Raw genomic sequence first — 27,115 nt, 5'->3', positions numbered from 1 at the left:
TTAGTCAAGCACTGTGGTGATTGGACAATTTGTACACCTTTGAGGAATGCTCAAAATTAGCACAGATATCAAGTTTTATGTGCTCAATAATTATGGATATGGGGTTAAGTGAAATTTTTCAGTATGGAGTTTGATTTTGGGTTGAAAATGCTATTTTTGTGATTTTCATATGGATTTCGATATAACTGCAAAAGTATTGAGTATAAACATCCAATTTGCTTTGGCTGGACTATTTGGACAGTAACACTGATCTATAGGCATTTACTGTTTGAATCCATATTGAAGGTGTTTTTTTTTTTTAATTTCAGTTGATTGCAAATGATCAATAAGCAGTAGTCTAGATACCAAAACTCATTTGAAGCCACTTTGAGTGAACCGATTCAGTTCTGAAAAAACTCATAGAATTAATTGTCCATAATACAGGATAGCTAAATTGACACAAATTCAGAATTCCTAGGTTTCTTGTTTCACATGTTCCTTATAAATTTCAATTTGCAGGTCATAACAGGTGAACATAGGAACATATTTTTTTTTTTTTTTCACCTTTTTTCTGTAGCTTATATGTGGATTCTTACAGCACTTAAATGTCTGTTATAAATTTCAATTTACAGACCATAGCAGGTGAAATTATCTTCTCAAGTTGAGTGCCCTTTTCATGAATCTTCCGTCGCTCCCATAAATTTATGTGTCACATAGTGTATCTCCATTTCCACAGGAGTTGGTTTGATTGACAGTTGCTTAGTCCTGCTCCACATACTAATATTACATCCACTCCTCTCTAATTATGATCAACCTATATACTAAATTGGGACATCATTGCTATTTACAAACATCTATCTATCTGTCAGGTTTGGCAATCTAGGGAGGAAGGGGCATCATTCACCAACCATAGGATAAGTAACAACAGTATTTGTCAGCATGTTGGGACTAGGAGTGGATATTCCGCCTGTTGGCGTGCACACATCATCATCATCTCTTTATTGAATGGTAGTGCATCAACTGATGGATTTCCCTGGGATTTGGAATTAATTTAGGATTAATTTGAAGGAAAGGCTAATATCTAGTTCTAGTTTTGCAAAATCATAGGCAGTGTCTCAATATAGAGGTTACAGAATAGGTTTTAAATAGCCATGAAATAATGAAAATGTCCTGTTATCATTTTAAGTCCAAAAACTTTTTTTTCTGACATAGAAAACTTCATGGTACCAATTTATGCACCTTACTTCTTTGTGATCAACCAATCAAGAATTTATCAAGCAAACAAACAAGTAAGCGATTCAACTCACCAATATTAAAATAAAATATTAAGTGGCAATATATTCCACAAATAAAGTACAACAATGTTCTGAAATAATGTAATGAACTGCACAAAACAAATATATCATAAATCACCACATTTGGTTTTTTTAAAGAATTCACTGCAAGGCCGAAGCATGAAGGAGTAAATAAGGGGCAGGAAATAAGGAAGTTCAATTTGAACCACATACCACGAACAATTTCATAAACCAATTGACAACCACTTAAACTAATGCTACAGAGGTTTTAAATTGAGGGAAGCAATCAACTAACAAAAATGTTAACTGCATTTTGTATGACATACCGTAGAATTCTGTCTACAAGCATATAAGACTGTAAGTGATTTGTGTTTTTTTGACAAAAGAGATGAAATGCAGACACCCTCCACAAAAACATTTGGAGTTGAGCAACTATATTACTGATACAGGTGGCTATACAGACATGTATTATTGTAAGACCAATTTGTGGAGGGTGTCTGCCTTTTGTCTCTTTTGTAATTCAGTTTTCAATTTCATTACATGAGCCATTCTCAGAGCTTTATTTTGTTGAAAACCCTATCATAATAATTAGACCTTCAGTTCCATAGATATGGCAATTTTAGTGTACGTTGCTCAGAACAAACAAAATGAAAAGGAAGTTGAATGCTATTATTGGCTATACATTTTGTGTATCTCAAAATCAATATTCCGTACATCCGACACATTTTGATTGATCACATCACATACCTTGTTTCCTTGAATAGTCGCCCCTTTATATTAAACGCCCCAGCATTTTTTTTCAAGCAAGATGTTTCAAAAATGCTGATATTTCCATGCTATCTTGGCAAAAATCTGATCGGAATCCCGGAAATGAACGGGAAGTAATAGTTCACAGTTCGTCATTTCAGCGCGAGTTTTAAGCTTATCTAATGATTTTAACGGGAATTATAGTTCTAAAAATGACCTCTAATAAACGCCCCCTTTTGGAAAATGCAACGCCCCATCAGGGTGACTATTCGAGGAAATACAATATGCATATGTATTCTAAGGTATGCTTAAGTAGTAAAACTTCAGGTGCATTTTCATATTTGGACACATTATATAGGCAAAAGAAATGCAAAAATAGCCAAGCTGACACATGCTGTTTTTTACTAAATCAACATGCACATACCCACACACAAAAATTTGGCCTCTTTTTGGTCGTTTCACAACAAAATTTGTTGATTTTCTCACTGACAAATGAAAAAAATCCCCTCAGAACATATTAACACTGTCTTCTGAGACAAACCTTTTTTCCCATATTCAAGAGCTATAGACAATCTGCAAGTTTAATATTCAAATTTCTTGGAAATTACAAAAGAAGTTGCATAAGTAATTATTTTGCTAAATAAAAAATAGTGAATATTGCATGATTTTTTTTTTCAAAAACTTGTTGACCTTCTGAGCATCAACTTGATTTGATGTACTACATGGCTATCTAGCTAGCATGTGATGACAATCATGATTGTCAGTATATTTGACTTTGCTGAGGATTTTCACATATGTTTCACTCTACTTATCATCAGTATCTCTCGTTACTATGTTTGCCATCATGGATTTCCTTTTTCAATTGCTACGTTAACATACGGTGAGAGGTTTTGACTGTGCACGCACTTCAAGAACTAGCAACAAGGAACGGGTGCCTGCTGCACTTTTATGTTTACAGAGTGCCTGGGCTCTAGTAGCTATATACATCATATAAATATGAAATAGTTGGATATTCAAGTGGGTGTGGTACTGATTGTGTCCATGCTTGCTATTGTGATTGTGAGTTGGTAATACCCATCAAACATGCACATTTTCCCATTAAATTAAATACATTCCAATAAAATGTGGGCACACAACCAACCGTGGACATCCACGGTCTGCCACCTTAGCCACCCACCTACCTCAAAAGAGGGCAAAAACCTAAAATGTGTTTAAAGCAAGTCCACTAGATAGTAGATACAGGGCCAGTTAATGGTTCGCTGGGTCTATCAAAATTTATAGGTTCACAATTTGACAGTGAAGTCCAAGTTAGTGGGTGTTCCTGGTTGATGGTCTTCCCAGTGACAGAGAGAAATAGAGAGTGTGGGACAGACAAACAGAGGGTATGGAAGAGCAATAGTGACAAGTTAAAAAGAGGCAGAAAGACAGATAGAGACAGCCAGACAGTGAAAGATGGCAGGAAAAAGACTAAAGAGGCAGATAGATAAAATGGTAACTGGCATACAGACACAGATAGGGCACACAGGGTCTGAATAATGAACTTAAGACTGTCAAAAAGGTCATGTTCATATTCAGCAATTTTAAGATAGTTGAAAGCCCTCTTCAGTTCCTCTGGTGCCTTCTTTAACCATTTAATCATCTTTAATAATGAATACTACATTTTGTAGGCAGGTGCAGATTAAGCATTTGCAGAGTATAGTTAAAGGGTGGAGACTACAGGATACATCTCAAGGATATCTCAACTATTTTCTCCTCTTTTTCCAAAGATAGACAATTTTATATAAACTATTACTTTAGAGTAAGATGACCAGTGCCTTACTGACCAATGACCTAGCAAAGTGACCAATAGCTGAAAATTGATAGATACGGTGTCACATTTCATTATATTAACAGAATATCAAGAAGATAAGGAAAATGAAAATTGATCCTAATGCCTGTAATAGGGGGTGATTGAGATGTTAGGTGTCTGTCGCTGACCAGCAATGGACACTAGTTTCCGGCCACTGGACACTACTTTGTGGCCTGTATTACTTCCTTGCACCATTCTGTGCACTTTATGGAACTTCTGCTCTGCAAAGGCTCCTACAGTGTGTGTTTCAAGAAAACTAACTAAATTTTAGTAAGAAAAAGCAAAACAAAACAAACAAACATATAAAAAATTGTAAAAACAATGAAACAGGGTCATAAGATACTTTGATTACTATTCTCCCAATTTAGTCCAAATAGGAAACCAAAATTGGAGAAGACCCATTAGTTTTGGTGACCCCTCCCTCCACCTGCAGTTAAAATGAGGTTCATGATTTTCAGAGTATATCAGAACAGAATTCTGAATCCTCTCCCTTCCTTATAAAATCATTTTCATTCTCACTTTTATTGATCTTTGGATTTGCTTGAAAGTTAAAATACTGTTTGTTTTGTTTTTGTCTAAATTGTATTAAATTTTAATCACCAATAAGGCTCATAAATGCATAATTGCATTTCAGATATTCACAACTTATTGGAAGTAGCATAGTAGTATATTCATTGGGTCAACCAGCTTGTAAATGCTTTTCAATGCCCCCCTGAAAAAAAAAAATTCCTGCTGCCGCCACTGAAGTCTGCACTATTTGACAAGAAGATCACATTTTGAATCTCACTCAAGTGCATGATTCCCTTGCCAAATAGAAACAGCACGCACACCAGCATTAATGACCACAGTTGATTGAAAGTAGCAACATTTGCAAATTAAAAACATTGTTCAATTCAATTAATAGCTGTATCACCTTCAGGTCTGAGGGGGATTTCCTAAGCGTTTACAGAAGATCGTATCAGGATATATCACTAATTCAATTGCTTCCAATCATTGCCATTTAATGGATAAATCTCCCCCTATTTTGTTTCTTGGTAATGTCAGTTATCATATTCCTGCTAGTCATCCTCAAAGTTTGTGCTACCTATATGATACTGTAGCACAATGATATAGGCTTCAACTCATTAGGCTACATAGCTTTTGGCAATGCTCTTTTCCAAATTTCAGGGTTTTTTTCTAAAAATTGAAAGCAATGACACTTCCATGCAAAAAATACCTTCAACAAACTCATACAAAGATTCTTGTCATTTGATTGGCCAATTACTATTGATTATTTTAGTTACAAAAAAAGACAATTGCACTATGCGTGTGTCAAATAGTCAAATTACTATTGCTTATTTTTGTTACAACAAAGACAATTGTACTATGCATGTGTTAAATAGTCCATTTTCCATTGCACTCACACACAGTTACCATGGCAATGTTGATCAGTCTTGACTCGCTAAAATAAATAGAGTTTAGATATTTTTCAATTTATTTTGTTTTCCTGGTGATTTATGAAATTAAGTGGAAGAAAAGGAATTTATATGAGTTAGCATTCAGAAAGCAAATATTGAGTGTATTTATTTGTTCAATGGAAAGAATATTTTCATTTGGTGAAATATGAATTGTTCTATTAACAGTCCATACTGTATTTCCTTGAATAGTCGCCTCACCCCTCAAATAAATGCCCCCGGTAAGGAATTAGCTGTCAGTGATATCTAGATTTGGCTCTAATCATTTAAAATTATTACAGCATGTAAGCTAGCTTGTCTGAGTTAATCATATGAATTGGGTCTGAAGATTGAGCCATAAGGTTTGATTCTATTCCAATAATTAATGTCATAGATAACTATAGATTTATATAAACCAAAACAAACAAATCAAAAACACCATCTCAACTCTTCTTTCTCTTGCACTCAAAAATGTGTGTGTACCCAATCATTGCTTGGATGAGGTGTAAAGCACCACTTTTCAGAAAGTGCAACTAGGGTGTGCAATGTCCTGCAAGAAGTCACTAGCCTGTCACTTATGAGGATAATTACCACTGAACTTACTTTCCATAATGTATACCAGGATGACACAGCATGGTTTTCTTCATAGGCCTATATGATCTTGTGGTCAGACATTCATTTACTCTCAGCAAATAGAAAACAGTATTTTGAAGGGAGTTGGAAATGCAATTAAAATAGGGACTAAAGTGTTAGAAATATAAAAATATCTCAGAATCCTGATCCATCATCAACTTATCTGCTCATCCAATTCTCCAATAGGTATTTTGTTGCCATACCCCAAAATTTCTGAAAAAACAAGTAATGCAGTTGACCAAATTCTAATCCCTATCCCATGCAGCTCCCTGCACTGATCTCAATACCAAAATCTCTACCATCTAACCCTAATCCCCCTGTTTCTAATTCAGGTTCCTTATCCTAACCCTCAATGCTTACTCCTACAGCTATTGTGTGTGTAGGAGACTTGGGTAACACTTGATAGAGTTGCAACAAGCCGTGTCATTTCATGGTTGAGTCAAGTCATTTCTAGCAATAGCTTGGGTCACTGTACAATCTCTATGGGGACAATTTCAATATCTGAGTCGAGTCATTTCATTTTGAAAAGTTTTGAGTCATGACTTTTTACAAGTCTTGATCCATAGTTATGCCAGAGCATGGTGATGGGACCCTAAGCAAATCCATGTAAGGCAGTTATCACTGAGAAACCCCCTTCACTCCTTTCCATTACAGGCAAAGTTTGTATGTACCATGTCATATGCACACACAACAAGATTTACCACCACTGCACAAATGACTAACCCTCGTATACAAATGTTACCAACACCCATTTTATTGAGTTAAGATTAAATACTTTGCAAGCATTACCTTATTATCTCATTATTTTCTTCATTTCAACAATAACTTGTTGCTCTTTATTTTCCTTTTCACTCAAAATTCCAAGTCCAGTGAGAGACACAGTATATTAGCACTTAATCCCGCCTAGGACTACCTTATCACTTTACCTATAACATCCATATTGAAATCAAAGGAAACATGATCCCCAACCACTCAATTTCATATTTCAAACTCAATGAAGTCACTTCAAAGTTACTTCTTCCATGATCAAACTTGACACAAGTGAAAATCATCCATGATTTGGCTTCTTTTAAACTCAAAGGGCCGAGTTGTCAAATGGACACTGACTAATTCCAGCAAGATAGTAGTTGGTTTCTGACAGTGTTGCCAGATTTTCGATAGCTGAGGTTATAACTATATGGTTAGAACCCAAATGTACCAAGTTTTCAGAATTCAAACAGTACCCCAATTCCACCAACTTTTCAAACTTGTAAGTTGCATTCTTATGTTTTACCAGTAATTTTATTGCTTTTACTAATTTGAATGTACTCTCAAATGCAGCTAGATTTCAGATATGGTCTGAAAATGAAAATGTTCAATATTTTCAAATCAATAGATAAAATTCAGATTTCTACTTTCCCCTTATTTAACAATGTTTTTACCACTCTCGAAAGATGCATATACCTCAATTGGGGTGGGTGGCAACTACTAGGTGCAGCCCAATAGTATGTCATGATTCAAGGGACTACTGGTCAGTCAATTACTGGTCTAACTGACCGACTAGACTCATCACTCACGAGTTGATTAGGATCAGGTTCCAAGCTGGGCAGGTGGTTAAACCTCGTTAAACCGATACGGGATATTGTGACCCCCCTTGCTGTCAAACACGATTGAGGTGTGAGCATTCTATATGCCCTATTAACAGCCAATATGGCGCTTCCTGTAAATTTTCAAATCAGAGCCACAACTATTACTGTTAAAGGAGTGAATTTTTGTAAGATCATATTTTCGTGTTCACATGTATAGGTTTATTTTGGATCAATTTTCTTAATTTTCAGTTCTTTGTTGGGTTTCTACAGATATATTTCTCAATATATGAATATTTGATGTTTGAATTTTGGCTTCACTTTGCAATGCAGAGGACATGAAAATAAAGCAAAAGCAAAAAAATGAAGCTTTTACATTAGTGTGTTGCTTGCACGGTTCATTGACCCATAAAATTAAATGTGGAAAATAACACATTTCACCCAATTTGTATTATAAATTAGCTTGACTAATAGTTTTCTTAATTTATTTACAACTTCCTCCCCCTTATCCAACTATAAAGTTAAGGTTGTGTCTGGTTATGTGACTTTTCGCTATTTCTATAACTAAATTGTAACTAAACATGTTGGGAAATACACATAAATATAAATGTATCAACTCGCAAGATAAATGAATGCGTCGTAAAGCACTGCAAGTACTACGCGGAGTCTGCATGCATCCAAATATACAATATTTATGTACAGCTAGTATTTTACTAACCTTTGCTCTGATTGGTTCCCATTATCTAGGAGTGAATGAACAGTAAAAAATAAGTACCCCGTCGCAATAGCCTTCCACAACTCCCAGCAACAACCCTGAACATGCCCCATTATATACACTAAACAGATCCTAACCTTAAACAACCCCTATTAACTATCCCTAACCTTACACACAATGTGTAGAGGATATTCTGTAGTTATGTCAACTTACATTAAGCAGCCAGTGTGCTACACATTTGGTCAAAGTCAATGCGTGAGCATAGATTCATAACATTCAAGTACATCACATTGTACGTATACTTTTCCTCAAAGAACTGGATTATTAACCTAATTAGACATATCAGGTTGTCCAGTGTGCTACACATATTTTGGTCAGTCAATGCATGAGCATAGATTCATAATATGCACGTGCATCACATTGTACTTTTCCTCAAAGAACTGGATTATTAACCCAAATAGACACATCATGTCATCCAGTGTGCTACACATTTGGTCAGTCAATGCATGAGCATCGATTCATAACATTCAAGTACATCACATTGTACTTTTCCTCAAAGGACTGGATTATTAACCCAATTAGACATATCAGGTCGTCCAATGTGCTTAACATTTGGTCAAAGTCAATGCATGAGCATAGTTTCATAACATACAAGTACATAACATTGTACTTTTCCTCAAAGGACTGGATTATTAACCCAATTAGACATATCAGGTCATCCAATGTGCTTAACATTAGGTCAAAGTCAATGCATGAGCATAGATTCATAACATACGAGTACATCACATTGTACTTTACCTCAAAGAACTGGATTATTAACCCAATTAGACATATCAGGTCGTCCAATGTGCTTAACATTTGGTCAAAGTCAATGCATGAGCATAGTTTCATAACATACAAGTACATCACATTGTACTTTACCTCAAAGAACTGGATTATTAACCCAATTAGACATATCAGGTCATCCAATGTGCTTAACATTAGGTCAAAGTCAATGCATGAGCATAGATTCATAACATACGAGTACATCACATTGTACTTTTCCTCAAAGGTCTGGATTATTAACCTAATTAGACATATCAGGTCATCCAGTGTGCTACACATTTGGTCAAAGTCAATGCATGAGCATAGATTCATAACATTCAAGTACATCACATTGTACTTTTCCTCAAAGAACTGGATTATTAACCTAATTAGACATATCAGGTTGTCCAGTGTGCTACACATATTTTGGTCAGTCAATGCATGAGCATCGATTCATAATATGCAAGTGCATCACATTGTACTTTTCCTCAAAGAACTGGATTATTAACCCAAATAGACACATCATGTCATCCAGTGTGCTACACATTTGGTCAGTCGATGCATGAGCATCGATTTATAACATAAACACATCAAAAGAAATAAGTCCCCCTCTCAACATGTCGTCATAACATTATATGGTTTCATTTTGTACCAATACAACTAACTTTGAAATAATTATATGACTGTTTACGAAGTGCTGTGTGAAAATGAGAGATGTCCATGACTTCAGGGCTGAATGAGCCTAAATTGAAGGCAAATACTGCCCTTTTTAAAAGTCACAAAGTAGGCCTATGCTTGTCACAAAAGTTGATTCATGGCTTGTTACTAATGAAAAACCGCACATGTTTTAGTGCAGTTTAAAATCCTCACCAAGTGAACATTTACTGTAATGTGTATCGATTCTTGATCATTCAGCCATGCAAATCTCCTTGGTGCAGAGTTCAGCACAGTCAGTTGTAAGATGGCCAGTTCCATTCCTTGCCCCAATATATGCCTTGCAGTTAACAAGCATAGGCCTACTTTGCGACTTTCGGAAAGGGCAGTTTTTGTCTTCAATTTGGGTTCATTCAGCCATGAAGTCATGGACATCTTTCATTTTCACAAAACACTTAGTAAACAACCATATAATTATTTCTAAGTAAGTTTTATTGGTACAAAGTTTTACTTTACGATGTTATGACAAAATTTTCAGAGGGGGTCTTATTTCTTTTTATGTGTTTACAAGTACATCACATTGTACTTTTCCTCAAAGGTCTGGATTATTAACCCAATTAGACATATCAGGTCGTCCAATGTGCTTAACATTAGGTCAAAGTCAATGCATGAGCATCGATTCATAGCATACAAGTACATCACATTGTACTTTTCCTCAAAGGACTGGATTATTAACCCAATTAGACATATCAGGTCATCCAGTGTGCTACACATTTGGACAGTCAATACATGAGCATCGATTCATAACATTCAAGTACATCACATTGTACTTTTCCTCATAGAACTGGATTATTAACCCAATTAGACATATCAGGTCGTCCAATGTGCTTAACATTTGGTCAAAGTCAATGCATGAGCATAGTTTCATAACATACAAGTACATCACATTGTACTTTTACTCAAAGAACTGGATTATTAACCCAATTAGACATATCAGGTCGTCCAATGTGCTTAACATTAGGTCAAAGTCAATGCATGAGCATATATTCATAACATACGAGTACATCACATTGTACTTTTCCTCAAAGAACTAGATTATTAACCCAATTAGACATATCATGTTGTACTTTACCTCAAAGAACTGGATTACTACCCCAATTAGACATATCATGTTGTATTTTACCTCGAAGAACTGGATTATTACCCCAATTAGACATATAAGTATATCACATCGTCCTTTACCTTGGAATGAAGTTTGTCAGATCGCAATGTATACAACCCTTAATGTGTCACAATAAATGGTTTGATATGACATATAATATGACATCATTAACACTATAACAATGACACATAGTTAGATGCGATGCACAAGCAGCATGCATCAGATGGAAAATTCATAGCTGCCATGTAATTCTAATGTTGTAAATAGTCATGTCATAGTAGGGTTGCTCCTTTGTTTTTTGTAAGTGGAGTGAAATAACTTGTTGTACACTGAGAACACTGAATACAAGGAAAAGATATTTATTGATCAAAGAAACAAGCTCAAACCATAGTTCATTGATACAATCAGCCTGAACTCCTGCAAGTGGTACTGTTATAAGATCAGCCTTGGATAAAACTCTTCATAATGTTCCCATCTGCAAGAAAACCATTGGTGATAAAGTCTTCACAGTTGCTGGACCATCCATCTGGATTAACAGCCCTTAGCATATGGGAAGCCTCATCTGGCAATCAATTCAAGAAGATGCTGAAAACTCACTTTTATGATTTACATTTACTTCCGCCTTTTTCTTTGCACTGCATCTTACTGGCTGTTATTAACTGTTGATAGTTGTGTAATTTTTGCTTTTTGTATTATAAAAATATTTTTTGTGCACTTTAGATCAATCTTTGCAAAAGCTAATGTTTAATGGTTTGAAGGTGCAATCTCATTACTACACGGATTGATTGAAATACAGTGGTGTGAGAGCACCAAACTTGTAGTACCCATACCCGTACTTGTATCCATACTCGAGTCCCAATTTCCATACCCGTAACCATGGCTCAGGACCTGTACTAATGTCCTATTTTGGCTTCGGACCCGTACTCTAATCATGGACTGGGACCTGTACCCATACTCATGGCCTGGGACAATCATACTCATGGCCTGGGACAGTCCTGAAGAGCTAATAACAATTTGAACACTTATGTAAGAAAGGCGTCTGAAAAGAGGGCAAAGAAGCAAATATCCCAGGGGCTCAATTTCATTAGACTTGCATGAATTGAAATTGATTCTCACAAACTCACTGGCGAGAATCAACTAATTGTCACACTTACTGCATGCAGATTGGGCATGATTTTGAACTTTACAATTTTTCACCTTGGTGAGGCACTGATGTCAGTGCGCATATCATTGGGTGCAGCTTCAAATCGTGCGAGTTTAATCCCAAATCCCTGATTTTCACATGCACAACTTTAAAGACACCAGATAGATGCGGACATTAAAGTGCTGTCTCAAAGCTTTGACAGCATTGCCTGACCAGGATGAAAATTTAGTGTAAGAGAATCTTGCCACTGGAATTCAAGTGCTCTTCTCAAAAGTATAATTTACACTTAAAAGAATGAATTTGAGGCAGCTACAGCCACCTTACCATATACATCCTTTTTGCTGATACATGCATGTCTATACCGATTGGATTATTAAAGTTTGCATGATAAGATATTAGTTAAAAAGGCAATAGATACTCATCTCTTGGCATGCAGTCATCAACAGTTGTTGTTTTAGGCCTACAATTTGTGTTGCATCCAGGGGCTTGTGGATTAAAGAAAGTTAAAAATGTGGTTATGACCTAGGATTTGGAGGTGAGATTTTACCTTAAACAAAAGCTACTTACAAATGGAGATAATGGGGGCTGATGTCAGGGTGACTTGAACTCAATGCATTGCGAGACAAAATCACTTTGTCACTGAATTCATCATGAAGGAAAAGACATGCATATGCATTAAGCTTGAATGTTTCTTTCATATCACCTATATACCTGGTAACATTTTATAATGCTAATTACATCAGGGAGAGCAACATACAGCAGTTTGATTTGTTTGAATAAGGCTTTTTGCTATTTCAGCTGTGCATGCACCCCGCACATTGACGAGAAATTAAAAAGAGCGAGTTGGCGCAGCAGTAGTTCCCTCGCCTTGCACCAGCGAGGTCCCGGGTTCAAGCCCCGGCCGTGCCCAAGGACTGTATGTGCATTTGGTTTATCCCGATTTCATGCTTGCTCTCACAGGTTTTCTCCGGGATCTCCGGTTTCCTCCTACTTTAAAAAAATTGGTGATTAGTTGTTTAGGTATCAAAAACTTCCTACACCCAATGGAATTTGGGGAGCTGCAAAGATAATTGGTGGATGTTACAATCTAAGTGCGGATAGGTCTACACCAGATTCGGCTGTAACTGGCCTAGTTGGATGCGTTCTGATTGTGATGATTCACCAAATACCATAACCATAACGCAACGCTTTCTCCCAGTTTTGCTTTTTCCACGATACATTAAGAATAGGATATATGAACCTTATGGGGGGAGAGTGTGTTTTTGTGGACAATCATTGAATTATTTTAGTCTGTTTACTTCTTATATCATTGATGTTTCTACCTTCTCCTTTTTACAGCAACGTTGTCAAAAACAAAGTTTTCAAAAGAAGTCAACTATTTCAGTCACTATTCACATTCAATTTGTGGTTGAACATCAAAGTTAAGACAAGACAGTCTCAACTAGTTCACAAGTAAGGCCAATGACCATTTTACTTATATAACTAACCTAGTGCACAGAGCCCTGCCTGCCTAGCAAGCCAGGCCAAGTTACCTTGTGCTTCAATAGATCATCCTGGATCATCCTTAATATGACATGATAATAGCCCCTGACTCAGCACTCATCCTACTCCTCATCAGTATTCTATTACTAGACTCTTGCCAAATCAAAGTCTGCACCTGCCTCCTGATATGACAGACTGATATAGCAGGATTAAGCTAATGATTATTTCATGAGCAGCTGCGCAAGAGACTATTGGTTAGACTAGCCCATGGCTCACTTATCCATCTTACAATATCCACCAAATCAATTATTAACTCAATTTGAGATTACTTTGTTATTTGAAGATATCCCTAGTTTATGCAAATAACATTTGGATGATTTAGATTCACAAAGAGAAAAACATTTCAATAAAAGAAAGAGAGGGAGGAAAAAAAGGATCATGACTCCATTAAGAGGAGCTGACGAGGATATGCAGTAGCGAAGACGTTTTTAAGACGAAGAGCGCCCCCATTTAGAACATAACATTAGCACTGTTACAAAATATTGTTTTGGCCATGGAGAAATGAACTGAATAAAATTTTAATTGATGTCACATTGTTCACATGAAGCCTACACTGCACACCAAACATGCCCAAGCTTCTGTAGGAACTAAATTGACAGGCCTCAAAACATTTCATTTTTACAAATGGAACATAGGTAGAACATTTTATATGCCAAATATGATCCACCAATTACAGATCACTATATTAATTTTTAAAATTATCTTAATTCCACCCTATTATTCCTAGTACTTTACACATTGATATAAAATAATGGTATAAAGTATTATTATCATTTTGAGATGCAGCGTACAACATAACATTTAAGTACATCCACAATTTAGTTCAGTAAATCTAAATAAAATCAATGAAAGCAACCATACAGTAATTGTAGCTTTTGAAACGTCGGAATTTTCCGAAACATGATATAATTTACCAAGAAATGGGAGTGAAACATTCTAAACTTAGCAACATTTCTCATGATTAGCTTAAGGACAATAGAGAGTCTGATGCAGCAACATTTGGTTCTCTGGTGCGAGCATTGGTTGTTGGCTGCACTTTTCCGTTCTAATGATCAGCATTGTTTGGGGATTCATTCTCCTACTTCAACATTTTCTGCAGCGGGAAAAACTGTAGTCAGTTTTTGTCGCGGCGAAAACTTAGCTCCCACGTTTGTTGCATTGGAAAAGTGCCCGCATAATTTAGTTACCAACTTTCATAACACCGGCATGAAGAAACAAAGGTGAATACGGTCATACATTAGCAATATGCCCCCTCTTATGGGACCTAAAACAGACCTACAATTCCTTTTAATAAATCTGGTACTACTGTGCCCTGTTACTTCTGTGCCCTGATACATCTGTTACTTCCCATCAATCTCTGCACACTGACAGAAAACAACATTGTCAGTTAATTTGTGTTCTCATCATTACAATGACCATGGCCTCAGCTCACCTCATCTTTGGCTAGGTCTTGTGGTGTGGATGGATGTTCACCAGGACTCCTCCCTCCTTCCAATGATTCAAAGTGACCTCATAGCCTAGTGTGTGCAGGTCATTAGCCTTATTGTCAGAAATTCACACTGTCATCTTTGATACATCTTCACAACTGTCTGTTACATTATTTATACATATATAACTCACAACCAATTGAAGAACAATATACCTTCTGCTTATTTTATAGAGCACTGCACTTGTTCTACTAATCAGAGTTCAGAAATTTAGCTAATCTTATCTTTCATGAACTTTCACTGCATGTTACACAATTCTTTCTTTCATAACTTGTGACCAGTTAAATAAATAAAATATACCTTCTGCATATTTCTGATTGTACTAGTTCTCCTAATCTGATTTTTACTTTTAAAATTGGGCAAATATTTCATGTACCTTCACTGCTGCATGCTACAAGTTTTCATTGCATCACTTGTGGCAATCAGTAGCAGCAAATTGTGCCTAATGGAAATTGTACCTTTCACATGTTTTAGTTTTCTTCTGCACAAGACCAGTAGGACACGATAGATAGGATATACATTGGTTTGCCACAAGTTCAGTAGTGATGCATATTTCGCTGGTTGCAGTATCAAATTTGATACCTTCAGCAGACTGGGGCGGGGTTGTGCAACACAGAGGGTACCTCCAACCAAACCACCCGCAGGAATTAGGGCTATGGTATGAAAGAATAAAAAAGGATTTCACTCTCAATATTATTTCTCTTGGGCATGACATACTCGCAACTATTATGCTCGGTTTTGGGTGGGAAAATACTTATCTCTAGTCACAGAGCTAGCACAGGTCTGCCTGTGTCTTCACCATGCACAGGTCCCACAACAAGAGATAATCAGAATCCCACCCATTCTCGCCTATAACTATCCACCCATATGCTCACGGAAACCACATAACATAAGCAATCAAGAACAGCTGCCCAAATTTTGAGTCTTTTTGCTTCCACATTTATGTGATATGATTTGCATACTCAGGGTAATAGAAAGAGTCATGTCTGTCACTAAGACTCCAACAGTTTTTGCCCCAAATTACAAGCGTCTGTCTGGGGCTGAATTTTCTATTTTGCTCACATTTAGTAACATTTTTGTAAAAAGTTGTGCGAGTGTCCTATGAGATATTTTTTCCCGACAAAAAACTCTTAGTTGGTCTTATGGTTCTTAATCTATAATCAACAATACATGTTGTCTAATACATTTCAACAAGCAACTCAAGAACCAAAAACATCGTTAATAAATTGACATTCTTGCAATTTTCCGAACATTTCCTATCATATGGCATACATCGCTTTAAAAAAAGATTGTGATTTTTGACACAGACAAATGTTGAGCCATAAACTTCTTCATCCATATCACACCTACCTCTGAATTATACTATCCCATGCCTCATATTGACAATGGAGACTAAGACTATTTGTACCTACCTCTGAATAACACCTCCCCATGCTCCATGTTTATTGGTGAGGATGTTGATGGTTTTCTGCAGTAGTTGATTGGCAAAGATGTGGTCTCTCCTCCTAGCTGCTGTTATGAGATGATCACACATCTTCTCTTCTTCTTTGCACTCCATGGCAGATTGGGCACACAATGACTAACAAATTCAAATTGGGAAAAACTTTGTTAGTTCTAAATTTTGGCTATTTAAAAATATATTAATGGTATTTTGGTAACAAATTTGTCAGCAATTGGAGTTCATAGTTTCTATTTATTCTTTTTGGTTTGACACAAGGGATTAATATTCTCTCAAGCAGAAATTGAGATAATATAAAACAGGATGATCTTTTACAACTTTGAACTTTATTATAAAAAGATGAGGCTGCTGTTTCAAGTTATATTAACTTTTCCATTCACCGAAATAGTAATCTTTCACCCCAGTGTCAGAGGGAGGTTGAGGAAATCAACGGAATAGCCAGCCAAGTAATGACAACAGTCTGACCAACAGAATAGTTATATTATTATGGGGTTTAAAAATATGGTTTGAAAACAATTTCATTGACAAATTTTAACTTTTCTTAAGGGGCGAAAACACAAACATAATGGTGGCACAAAAGACCCAAGCTTTAACAATTCAAACTGGAAACCATTGCTGTTAGCATGACACTTTCATTCATTCTAATTACACAAAATCTGAACTGGATGTAGTACAGTTTTTGATCAATAAGCTTAACAATTACCTCAAATTCTGCATGCTTCTGGACATCCTCAGCTCTATGTCTGCTGAGAATAAACTCGGCCTCGTTGGCTACTCGTAATAGATGATCACGAGTCGCATGCGAGTACAAGCGCCCTTCATTGACCAACTCTATGAATGCCAAACCAGCATGTTTCTGGATTGAATTCTGCCATTCTTGTGAACAAAGCATCATGACCAACTCGATGACTGAATTGGATGATTTCATACTAATGAGACCTGAAAGATACAATGCAATAGAAATGAATTGAAATATTAACTTTGGTTTCATATGAAACTCATGTTAAATATAAAGGAGCTTCTACACCACACACACTTTTTGTAGACATCTATATGCATGTAATAAATACAATAAAATATAATATAAGGACATTCGGGTATGGTTGAAGTCAGCAACATATGTAAAACTCCAATATAAGTACAAAACAAATCGTTATTGGGCAGGACAAAAAACCTATGTCATAGGCCCTTAAAGATGTTTACAGCAAAACCTCCTATGTAACCTCTTGGCAATTTTGTTTTAAACATGTTTAGGGGCCACAAGTACATAGGAGGTTTTTCCTGCTTGCCACCGAAATATATTTCTGCTCACGAATAAACTCAGTAACATAATATCATATTTCAATAATGTGATCCTAATTTGATTCATGCTTAACCATAACGTACCAAACATAAAAAAACACAATTCACAAAGCATATGCACAGCAGGTATCCCACGTGATGTGACTGTGTCATCATGAGAATAGTCATACGGTCACGGAAAGCTTAGCCGGCAAAGCTACACCCTCGTGGCAAGGTAGGCCTGTGCATGTGTCTGGCACCCGAGGGGTCGGTGGTTCAAAACCGCACCCAAGAAAAAAGTTTTCTCTTCTTTCTTTTTTCCTTCTAAGATGGAAAAGCATATGTGAATAAACTACTTTGAATTGAATTGAAAAAATCTTTCCTTCCCCTCACCAAAACGCAACTACGGCGTCAGGGTTAATTATCTTTGCTCAGGACACAAAATGTTAGGTAGTCAATAATCACAAAGTCCTGACTACCGCTTATAGCCACGGCTACAAATATGTTCAACTTAGTCATGCTACCCTAAAAAATATTGGTCCAATAGGAAATTGGTTGTTGATGCTAAACTAAACTAAACTAAACAAGCTGGTGTTCACTGCCAAGTTTGTCAATAAATTTCTGATCCAAAATGACATCTGTTATTTCCTAATCTTGCTACAGGACATGTCTTAAAGATGATAAAAAAGCAAATCAATCTTTAAATTATGCGTGTAGGTGTGGGAATAGCAAGCTAGGTAAACTAGTGACAGATAGCACACTCAGACCATTGAAGAGAAACAGCAACTGTTGTGTTTACGGTCATGACTGGGGAAGGCACCAGGGATGGGTGGATCCTCTCCTATGGGAATTTGGATTCCCAAAGTTTGGGTGAGGTCCCAGATTGAAAGTTTATAAATCTAACGAAAAACCAAAGTATAATAAGACCGCTACTAATTGATTTGGATGTAGGTGGATCCTAAATACTAAAAGCTGTTCTTCAATTTGCAATCTCAATAAACAATCAGAACAGTATTGCGTCCCTGGACAGGAATAACCTTTCAGAGGCTCCGGAAGATTTTTAATATGGGGGCATCAATATGAGGCCTTATCCGAGGCTCGAAAAGCTGTGGAGGGTGGCTGCGGTAAGCTTTTGTAATGCATGCATTTTTACATTAATTGTACCTTAAATTATTAATTACACCTTAAAATCATGAATTACTCCAACCTTAAAATTATGAATTTTATCCTAAAATGATGAATTTTACCCTAAAAAAATTATGTATTTACCCTAAAATTATGAATTTTCAGCTAAAATTATGAATTTTACCTGAAATTATTGGGGACCCTACAGTGCTTGGGGCCTCCATCAAATTGATTGGGGGTTCTGCCCCCAGGCCCCCCAGTTCCAGAGCCACTGCTTTTATGTGCATTTTCACTGTTACCTATTTGGCAAATAGGGAACAGTAACAACATTTCATACCTTAATGGTACTTTCAGTTTGCAGGAGACACAAAACTAACTGTTCAAACTGCATGTTTAGGGGGAGAGTGGGGCAAGTTGAGCCAGGGGGTAAGTCGAGCCACCCCCTCTAGAAAGAAAATTAAAAACTTATCTTACTTTGCAGTTCCACTTATTTGTATATGACATCACAGAGGCTTTTCAAGTGTAATATGGAATCACTTGCACATAGGGTAAGAAAGCTGCATTAGAAAGTTCATTTTTCGCACTTTTGTTGAACTTTTGGCAAAAACCAATTTTTTTCATGTTTCACCCAGAAAGAAAAAAGGCTAAAATGATAGCATTCTGGGTATTGAGGATGTGATATATGAACACTATTTTAGAAAACTATTTACAACTGTAACAAGTTTTAGTCAGGTGGGAGGCTTGGTTGTTGACAAAAAGGGTCACATGGGGTAAGTTGAGCCACAGGCCATGGGGCAAGTTGAGCATAGGAAAACCCTGCAGAAATTTCACCAATTTTTGTATTCAAAGTAGAATCTTGTCAGAAATTACTTGTATGCAATATTTAGATCAAACTACTTCTATATCAAACTATTTTTCAAAATAAATACCTGAAAACAACAATTAAAAAAAAGGCAAAATTGAATTTCACAGCTATGGCATATACTGTGCATTTCTTTGGTGGCTCAACTTGCCCCTGCCACTGGCTCAACTTACCCCACCGTTGGGGTAAGTTGAGCCAATTTGCAAATGATTTTTGGCATCTCACTGTGCGAAAGTGCAAAATATTGACTACAATTTTGTGGTATCATAACCAAGTAAACATACATATGTTTCAGTTGTAACACTGCATTTGGGTCCTGCTTTATTTATTTGAGCGTAGTGAAAGTAAATGTAAAAAGTGGCTCAACTTACCCCACTCTCCCCAGAGCACTTTGTACTTTTTACCCAGTATTAGCTGGTAACCCACAATCCGAATAACCAACAACTATTGTCAATTCATTTTAAGTCGCTGGTTAAAATTCTTATCTTATTTAAGATTAAATTGATTGGGATAATAACACTAGTCAGGTCAGTTAGGGAAATTCCCTGAAACATTTATCCCATCAAATTTGATACAATTTGTCAGACAGTGCACTTGAAAAAACATGTTTGAATATCAAACTAAAGGCATATTGATAGGCATGCCCAGAGCAACTCCAAAATGCCTCAAATATCACCTTAATACAATACCAAATCCTACTGCATTTATTTGGTGCCACTGCATCATGGATACTGTAAACACTTTAATTTCGCGGGTACTTTATTTTGTCCAGGATTTTGTCACATTCCAGGCCAGTAAAATACAGTAATCATAAGCATTATTCCATGTGAAGTTTCCAAATTCGTAGCCTTGTGTTCTCAGAAGCTTAACTGAAAATTAGCTTCACTTTGCTGATTATCTTTGCCTTAACTTCCCTAAATAGAATGTTGGGATATAAAATATGGCAATTTTTTGTAGGAAATAACATGCAAACTCTAACTAAACAAAGTCCCAAAATACTAAAGTACTTTTGACCAAAATATTTTTGTATGCAATGCACGGCTGAGACGAATATAAAAGAGATACAAAGCAATGCACAGTCCTATTGTTATCGGGTATCAATCATAATCCGAGGTCTTCCACAGCAACCATGTAACAGACCTAAAGTTGAGTCAATTTGCGCATCAATATGCAGCTTTATGGATAAATGTAAAAATATCTAGTCTTCTGATAGTTAGTATTTGTAATTTGGTTTGTGCATCCTGTTAGTTCTTTTTTATACTAGAGCGAATACTGTAAACAACTTTCCGACTCCAGTACAGTCAGTGTGCAGCAATCGTGCTCACAGCGCTGACCTCGCATTTTCTAAACCGCGATCGTAGGATGTCAACCCTGTGTCTGCCCTATGTCAAATATCTTTCGAGGCTATTTCCGGTTGGTATGCAGAGCTGCGACAAAATGGCGAGGTAAGTTGAAATGTCCAGATTCTTCGAGTATTTTAAGTCCAAATTTGATGAGTTTCGTGATCGTAAAGTGATGAAATATTGGTTGGAAGTTTCGTGGGTTTGAAGAATTGTGTGACATGAGTAGTTTGTAACTATCCGTTTGACCGGGTCAAGAAATTGACGTTAATTTCGTGTGTTTTTGTTGTAGTTGAGAGATGAAGCTTTTGTTTGATACCAAAATCATTGGGGACCGACAAGTTCCAATAATAAAAATCCGCGGACGAAAATTACCATTTTTCCGGGCCATTTTATACAATTCAATCGGCACTTGCGTGCGATTTAACATGGTATTCCCAGATTATATGACATGTTTTATAAATTTAATTCAGCTCTGGTCTGGACAGTAATTACAGCTCAGGTCAGGAAACTGGTTAAAATTTTGAATTCATCAACTTTTATTTTATGGAATCCGAATCTCAAACTATCATGAAGAAGTGTTTATACTGAAATCATGAAGAACTATAGCCTATAATGGATGGATAAATGCATTCATCGTCTCCAACATTGCAACAACAATGACAACAAACGTAACTAGACATGCTAGCTAGATCTCTCTTACAATTCATGAATATTATATTGATTGCGGTATCGGTCTCTGATGTATAAATGTCGGTCTCGGTCTCGGACATCAAAAATCGGTGGTCCCAAGTGTTTTTTAAGTTTGAAACCTGTAGAGACGTAGACGTCGATACGATTTTGTTGGACATTGCATATCTTTAACTCGCAATAATATATATGCACCCAACTTAATTAATGTGTACTGTACTGCCAACTATCATTATAAACAGTGGCAGCAAGGGTTTTTTTTTCTGAGGGGGGGTAAAGTGATTTTTTGGGGGGTCAAATAAAAAAATTGCAAAAAATTGCTGCAAAATTGGAAATTTTGTAAAATCCTCGCTTGAAAAAGTCTTCTAAGAATGATGAATCCGATTTTGTTTTTTGTTTTTATTGGGCTCTAGTATTAATACCTGATATCTTCATTTTTTATTACAGGTGCTCGCCAGATTAGGGGGCTCTGCAAGTTGTTATCGTTGGGGACTCGCTCACCAAATACTTAGATTATGGACATGTTTGATATTTACAAAGACGCAGTTGACTGGTCGTACATGTCACTCCATTCTACATGTACAAGCAAGGAGAAATGGTTCAAGCAGATGGCTATTGAATATGATGTCGAAATAGGAATAGGAATTTAGCCAGATATTATTTCTTCATGTCGGATCAAATGCATTAAATTCCGAATTTGTTTCTCGAACTGTCGCAGAATTTACAGAGTTGTGTTCCACAATTAAGACAATATACAAGTACCCTGATACTCTTAAAGCTTCTCATTAACAATGTCATATACAGACATGCAGTTCTACTGTTCTGACTTGGACAATTAATGCATCCATAAAATTACTTGACATTCAAATGCAGAATGTTTGTGCAGGCCTGGGCACAAATTATTACTTCACGTAATTTGCAAGTGAAACACTTTGAAAGCCAGACTGTTCCGAACATGATCTGCTTCATCTGAACAGAGATGAGGGGAACTATAATTTACAGAACAAGTTGCTGATGAAATCCTGCGGTGTTGCATCAGGGATTACCGTGTATATCCCTCGGTTTATGTGTCCTCCTTTGACAAGGCAGAAATGTGCAACAAAAAAAGCCAGAAAAAGACGGTGTTATTTGCAGCTAATAATTATTTAATCATTATTATTTATAATAATAATTAGGCCTAAAATTGTTTGATTGGCGTAGCCCAACCTACCCTAAAAGTAGGCCTTGCCCTATTTTTTTTATGTTACGCCAATCAAACAATTTTTTAGGCCTGATGCCCCTTTTTTTCTATTTAATAAAAAAAAGAAAAATATAACAAACTTGGAATTTTCATGTGTATAATTTTTGTTGTATGATTCATTCATCCGTATTGACTAGTAGTATACTGAATATAATTACTGAATCCCACAAAAATATTATTCCCATAAAAAAATATATATATTCTCACAGAAAAATAACTTAAAATGTTTTTTTTTTTGGAAAAATATTTTTCCTGGATAAATACTTTTTGAGCAAAATGTTTTTCCAGGATAAATATTTTTTGGGATAAATATTTTTCTGGGAAAAATATTTTGTTCTGGGAAAACTTTTTTGTAAGAAAACCAATTTTTCTGGGAGTAACATTTTTCTGGGAAAAATATTGGCCCTCGAGCGACAAAAAAGAAAACTCTGTTCTCTGAAAAAAATTCCTGTACAAATGAATGCCGACCCAAATTTCGGAAATTTCAGGAATTTTTTTTTTTGGCAATTTATTTACAGATTTTAGTCATTTTTTGGGTCATTAAAAAAACCAAAAAAAAACCCAAAACGACCGTAGAACAGGGTTTCTTTTTTTGTTGCCTCATGTTAATTTTGGCCCAAAGTATATAATGGATTTTCTGTTTTTGTTTGTGTTTTTTTTTTTTTTTTTTTGCTGATGGGGGAGGAATAAAAAAAATGAACCCAGCCCTCTTGCCCTCCCCCACCATAGGCTACTCCCTTTTGACCTTTCAAAAATTTATCTGGAAAAAATATTTTTCCTGGATAAATACTTTTTCGGAGCAAAGTGTTTTTTCTGTGATAAATATTTTTTTGGAATAAATATTTTTTCTGAGAAAATATTTTGTTCTGGGAAAAGTATATTTTTCTGGGAAAAATATTTTTCTGGGATTAATATTTTTTCTGGGAAAAATATTGACCCTCATGGTAATTTTGGCCCAAAGTAATGGATTTTCTGTTGTTTTTTTTTGTTTTTTTTTTTTGGCTGACGGGGGAAGGGGGGGATAAAAAAATTTGACCAAGCCCTCTTGCCCTCCCCCACCATAGGCTACCCCTTTTGACCTTTCAAAAATGCCCTTCTAACCCCCCCAGCTCTTAGTATTGTCACACATTTAAAAAATTATTTATTTTATTTATCCCTTTTAAAGGGATTTTTATTATTTTACGTGCCACGTGATTATAACCAGCCAATCACTGCGCGTGATTTAGCCCAGTCAAGGTCATGATTTCTGATCAAAACAAACGCGATGATCGGCGGTCTGACAGTCCGGTCTCAAAATGAAAAGTACAAATTATATCTATCCGTTTGACCAGGTAAAATATCTTCATGATATCGGAGTTGAATTTTTCAATGCAAAAGATTACAAATTATGTATTTTGTCAAGTGATATCAAGGACCGGCATTCTGAAAATCAGATATTTGCGTTAAATTTCGTGAGCAAATATCCAAAACCATACTAAATTTTTTACCAAAAAACATTGCTTGTATTTCCAACAATGCAATATATTTTGCATGAATCTATGCATATGGATAGATAATATCATCCCTATCCTGGCATATAATGAGCAAATTTCCATCGATTTATGATTCTAAACATTAAAAAACGAAGTTTTCCTGGGCCAACTTTTCAGGGTCAAACTCTGCTTCGTAACAGCGTGAGTACTTCCGGGTCAACGGTGTGGGTTAGAAAAGCAACGTAATTGCGTGTGCCTGCATACTGACTGAGTATATTGAACCTGGAAGTGAAGTTGTGTAATTGATTTGAGCGTGCGCAGTAAGCAGGCAAGGGTAGAGCTAGCGCAATTTGCATAACAATATCCATGGGAGACCTGGATCGCTGCACAAGATATGAATGAATGGGGCTTCGTATCTCTTTAGATATATTTGTCTCGGATGCATGGGGCAGTCATTTTGTATCCAAAATTCCTTGGCCAACTTCGTTCAATCAGGGGACTTATTTTTGTTATAAACTTCATTTTCTCATGTTACAACAACACTCTAAAATACTATTTTCAATTGTTTCTACAATTTAAAAAGACATTTCAAAATGTTTAGAAGTGATTTAAAAAAAACGAAAAAAGAGAAACGAAACTTGTGTAAATCATTGGTCACTATTTTCTAAGCAGTAAATGGATCAACAAAAATATACACTTATTTCCCAATTTTCACGAGTTTTATGTGAAAGTTTCCAATGCTTTGTCCAATTTTTGATGATCCTTGTAATGATATTTGAGGCTATTTGATGTTTCAAGGTAAATAAATAATCTACTAAAGCAAATGATGTCATATAGTGAAATAGTCACAAAAATGAATTTTGAGGTGAATTCTGTAATGAAGTTGTTAGAATTGGATTGTCAAATTTGGAACCCAGTTCACGAGTTTTCAACGGGATATGCAAGGGTTAAATTTCTTAATGTGATTAAATTCGCGAGGATTTAATTTCATGAATCAAAAGTCCTCGCGAAATTAAATAGCTCGTGAAATTAAGAGGTTTTACAGCAGTTAAAAAGGTCTACTGCAATAATTTGCTATCTTGATTTGGTTAAGAAATTAGGCCCCAAATCTAATAATTTCTTGTGCAAAAATGGTAGCAGGCATTCATGCAGGCTGACAATGGTGTTGCTGTTAACATGCTTATCTCTGATTGGTATAAAATCAAATTTCTTCAGAAACATTCAAAACATACTCTTAATTTAGTGCTGTGCTCTCTACACTCATTTCTTACTATATGTACCACGTCCCTGATATGTACCAAAGTTGGCAGGCAGACTTGTAAAGCAGATGGCTCTCAGTCTCAAATAAAAAGTACTTAAACACTTGCTATCTATTTTGGCCTAAATCTCATGCCAAGAGACTCCTAAATCCAACCCAGAGTTGCCAAAAATTTCATCCCATTACGGAAGCACAACACTTGCAATGTTGCACAAATTATCAAAAATCTGCACAAAATAATAGCTTTTATAAATTTAACTATCACTTTTGGAGGGCATTTTGCAATAACACTGGTCTAAAATTGTACTAATTCATTGTCCTATTCATTTATCAAAAATAAATCATCTTCAAAAACTTCCTCATTTGTTGCTTTTGTAGCAAAAGTCGCCTAAAAGTCTTGAAATCGCGGTAGCCATTTTGAAGTCAAGGGATGATAGATCAAAGTCTCCTAATTGGACTACAAATGAGGGGTTTGGCAACCCTTAGCCAACCTGGTAATCCCAAGGTTAAGTGTAGGTAATTTAGCCAAAGTTCACTGAACTCTTGGTACCATGATAGAGAGGTAAAATAAGAACAAGCGACACTGAGGCTGGGGGATTCCCTCCCAGGGAAATCAGACAAGGGGGTAATATAATTATGAGAGACACTAGGCTCCTTACTATTATGACAAATGTATTTAAAGTGGGGAGGTCACCTGTAAGTGCAAAGTACAGCCCCTTGCTCTTTGTAAATAGAATGGAATTAATTGGGTAGTGTGTGATTCAGTACCACATGGGTTAATTGCTTCCAATGTTTGGTAATCTTATAGTCATTATATTATTATTAGTAAACAATTTTATATTCATGGGTCCATTTCACTAACGTTTACAACGCTTTGTAAGACTCAAAAATCCATCGTAACTTATGACGCATCATAAAATCCATTTCACTAAAATGATGTACAATCGATACCCTTCATAAGTAATACTGGATTTACTACAGGGACCCTTTTAAAAGTTACAAATAGTAAAGGCGTATCTTAACTTGCAAAGGGTTACTTGAGTTACTTGAGTTAACAGTTGAGTGAAATACACCCCTTGTCTTCCATGTGGTGATATAATCTGTTGTAACTAATTTGGATTGGATACTAAATCTCATATTTTTAGTTTAACCTGTTAATTCACTTCTGTTTAACAAAATGATTGCAGTAATATCAAATCCATTTCCTTTTTTTGTTACAGATAATTGTTACAGGTTTCAAAATCAGTACCAAACTTGATGTGGTAGGTAGACTTTAAGACAAAACTATTAGAAATTTATTTTGCCTGTTTGGACAACTTAAGACAAGGGTTCTTTGCCATGCAAGATTTATTTGCAGGAGGTACAGAATCTTGAAAATG

General features: G+C 36.0%; 1 protein-coding gene and 1 long non-coding RNA gene across 2 annotated transcripts in view; one reads left to right on the top strand and one right to left on the bottom strand.

Annotated features, from left to right (window-relative positions):
* The window catches only part of LOC140160214 (neurobeachin-like), a 411,951-nt gene that overhangs the window by 200,962 nt on the left and 183,874 nt on the right, over window positions 1-27,115 (bottom strand). Inside the window, 2 exon segments of the mRNA XM_072183491.1 lie at window positions 16,422-16,588; window positions 17,172-17,407. Of these exon segments, the coding sequence (XP_072039592.1) occupies window positions 16,422-16,588; window positions 17,172-17,407 (403 nt within the window).
* On the top strand, window positions 21,149-22,351 carry LOC140161299 (uncharacterized). The gene is made up of 2 exons (XR_011860087.1): window positions 21,149-21,181; window positions 22,214-22,351. It is a non-coding gene; the product is annotated as an uncharacterized lncRNA (long non-coding RNA).

The sequence above is a fragment of the Amphiura filiformis genome, chromosome 9 (assembly GCF_039555335.1).
Source record: "Amphiura filiformis chromosome 9, Afil_fr2py, whole genome shotgun sequence".
NCBI classification, from domain to species: Eukaryota; Metazoa; Echinodermata; class Ophiuroidea; order Amphilepidida; family Amphiuridae; genus Amphiura; species Amphiura filiformis.
Note: the sequence above shows the minus strand (reverse complement) of the source record. Positions and strands in the feature narration are given on the sequence as shown.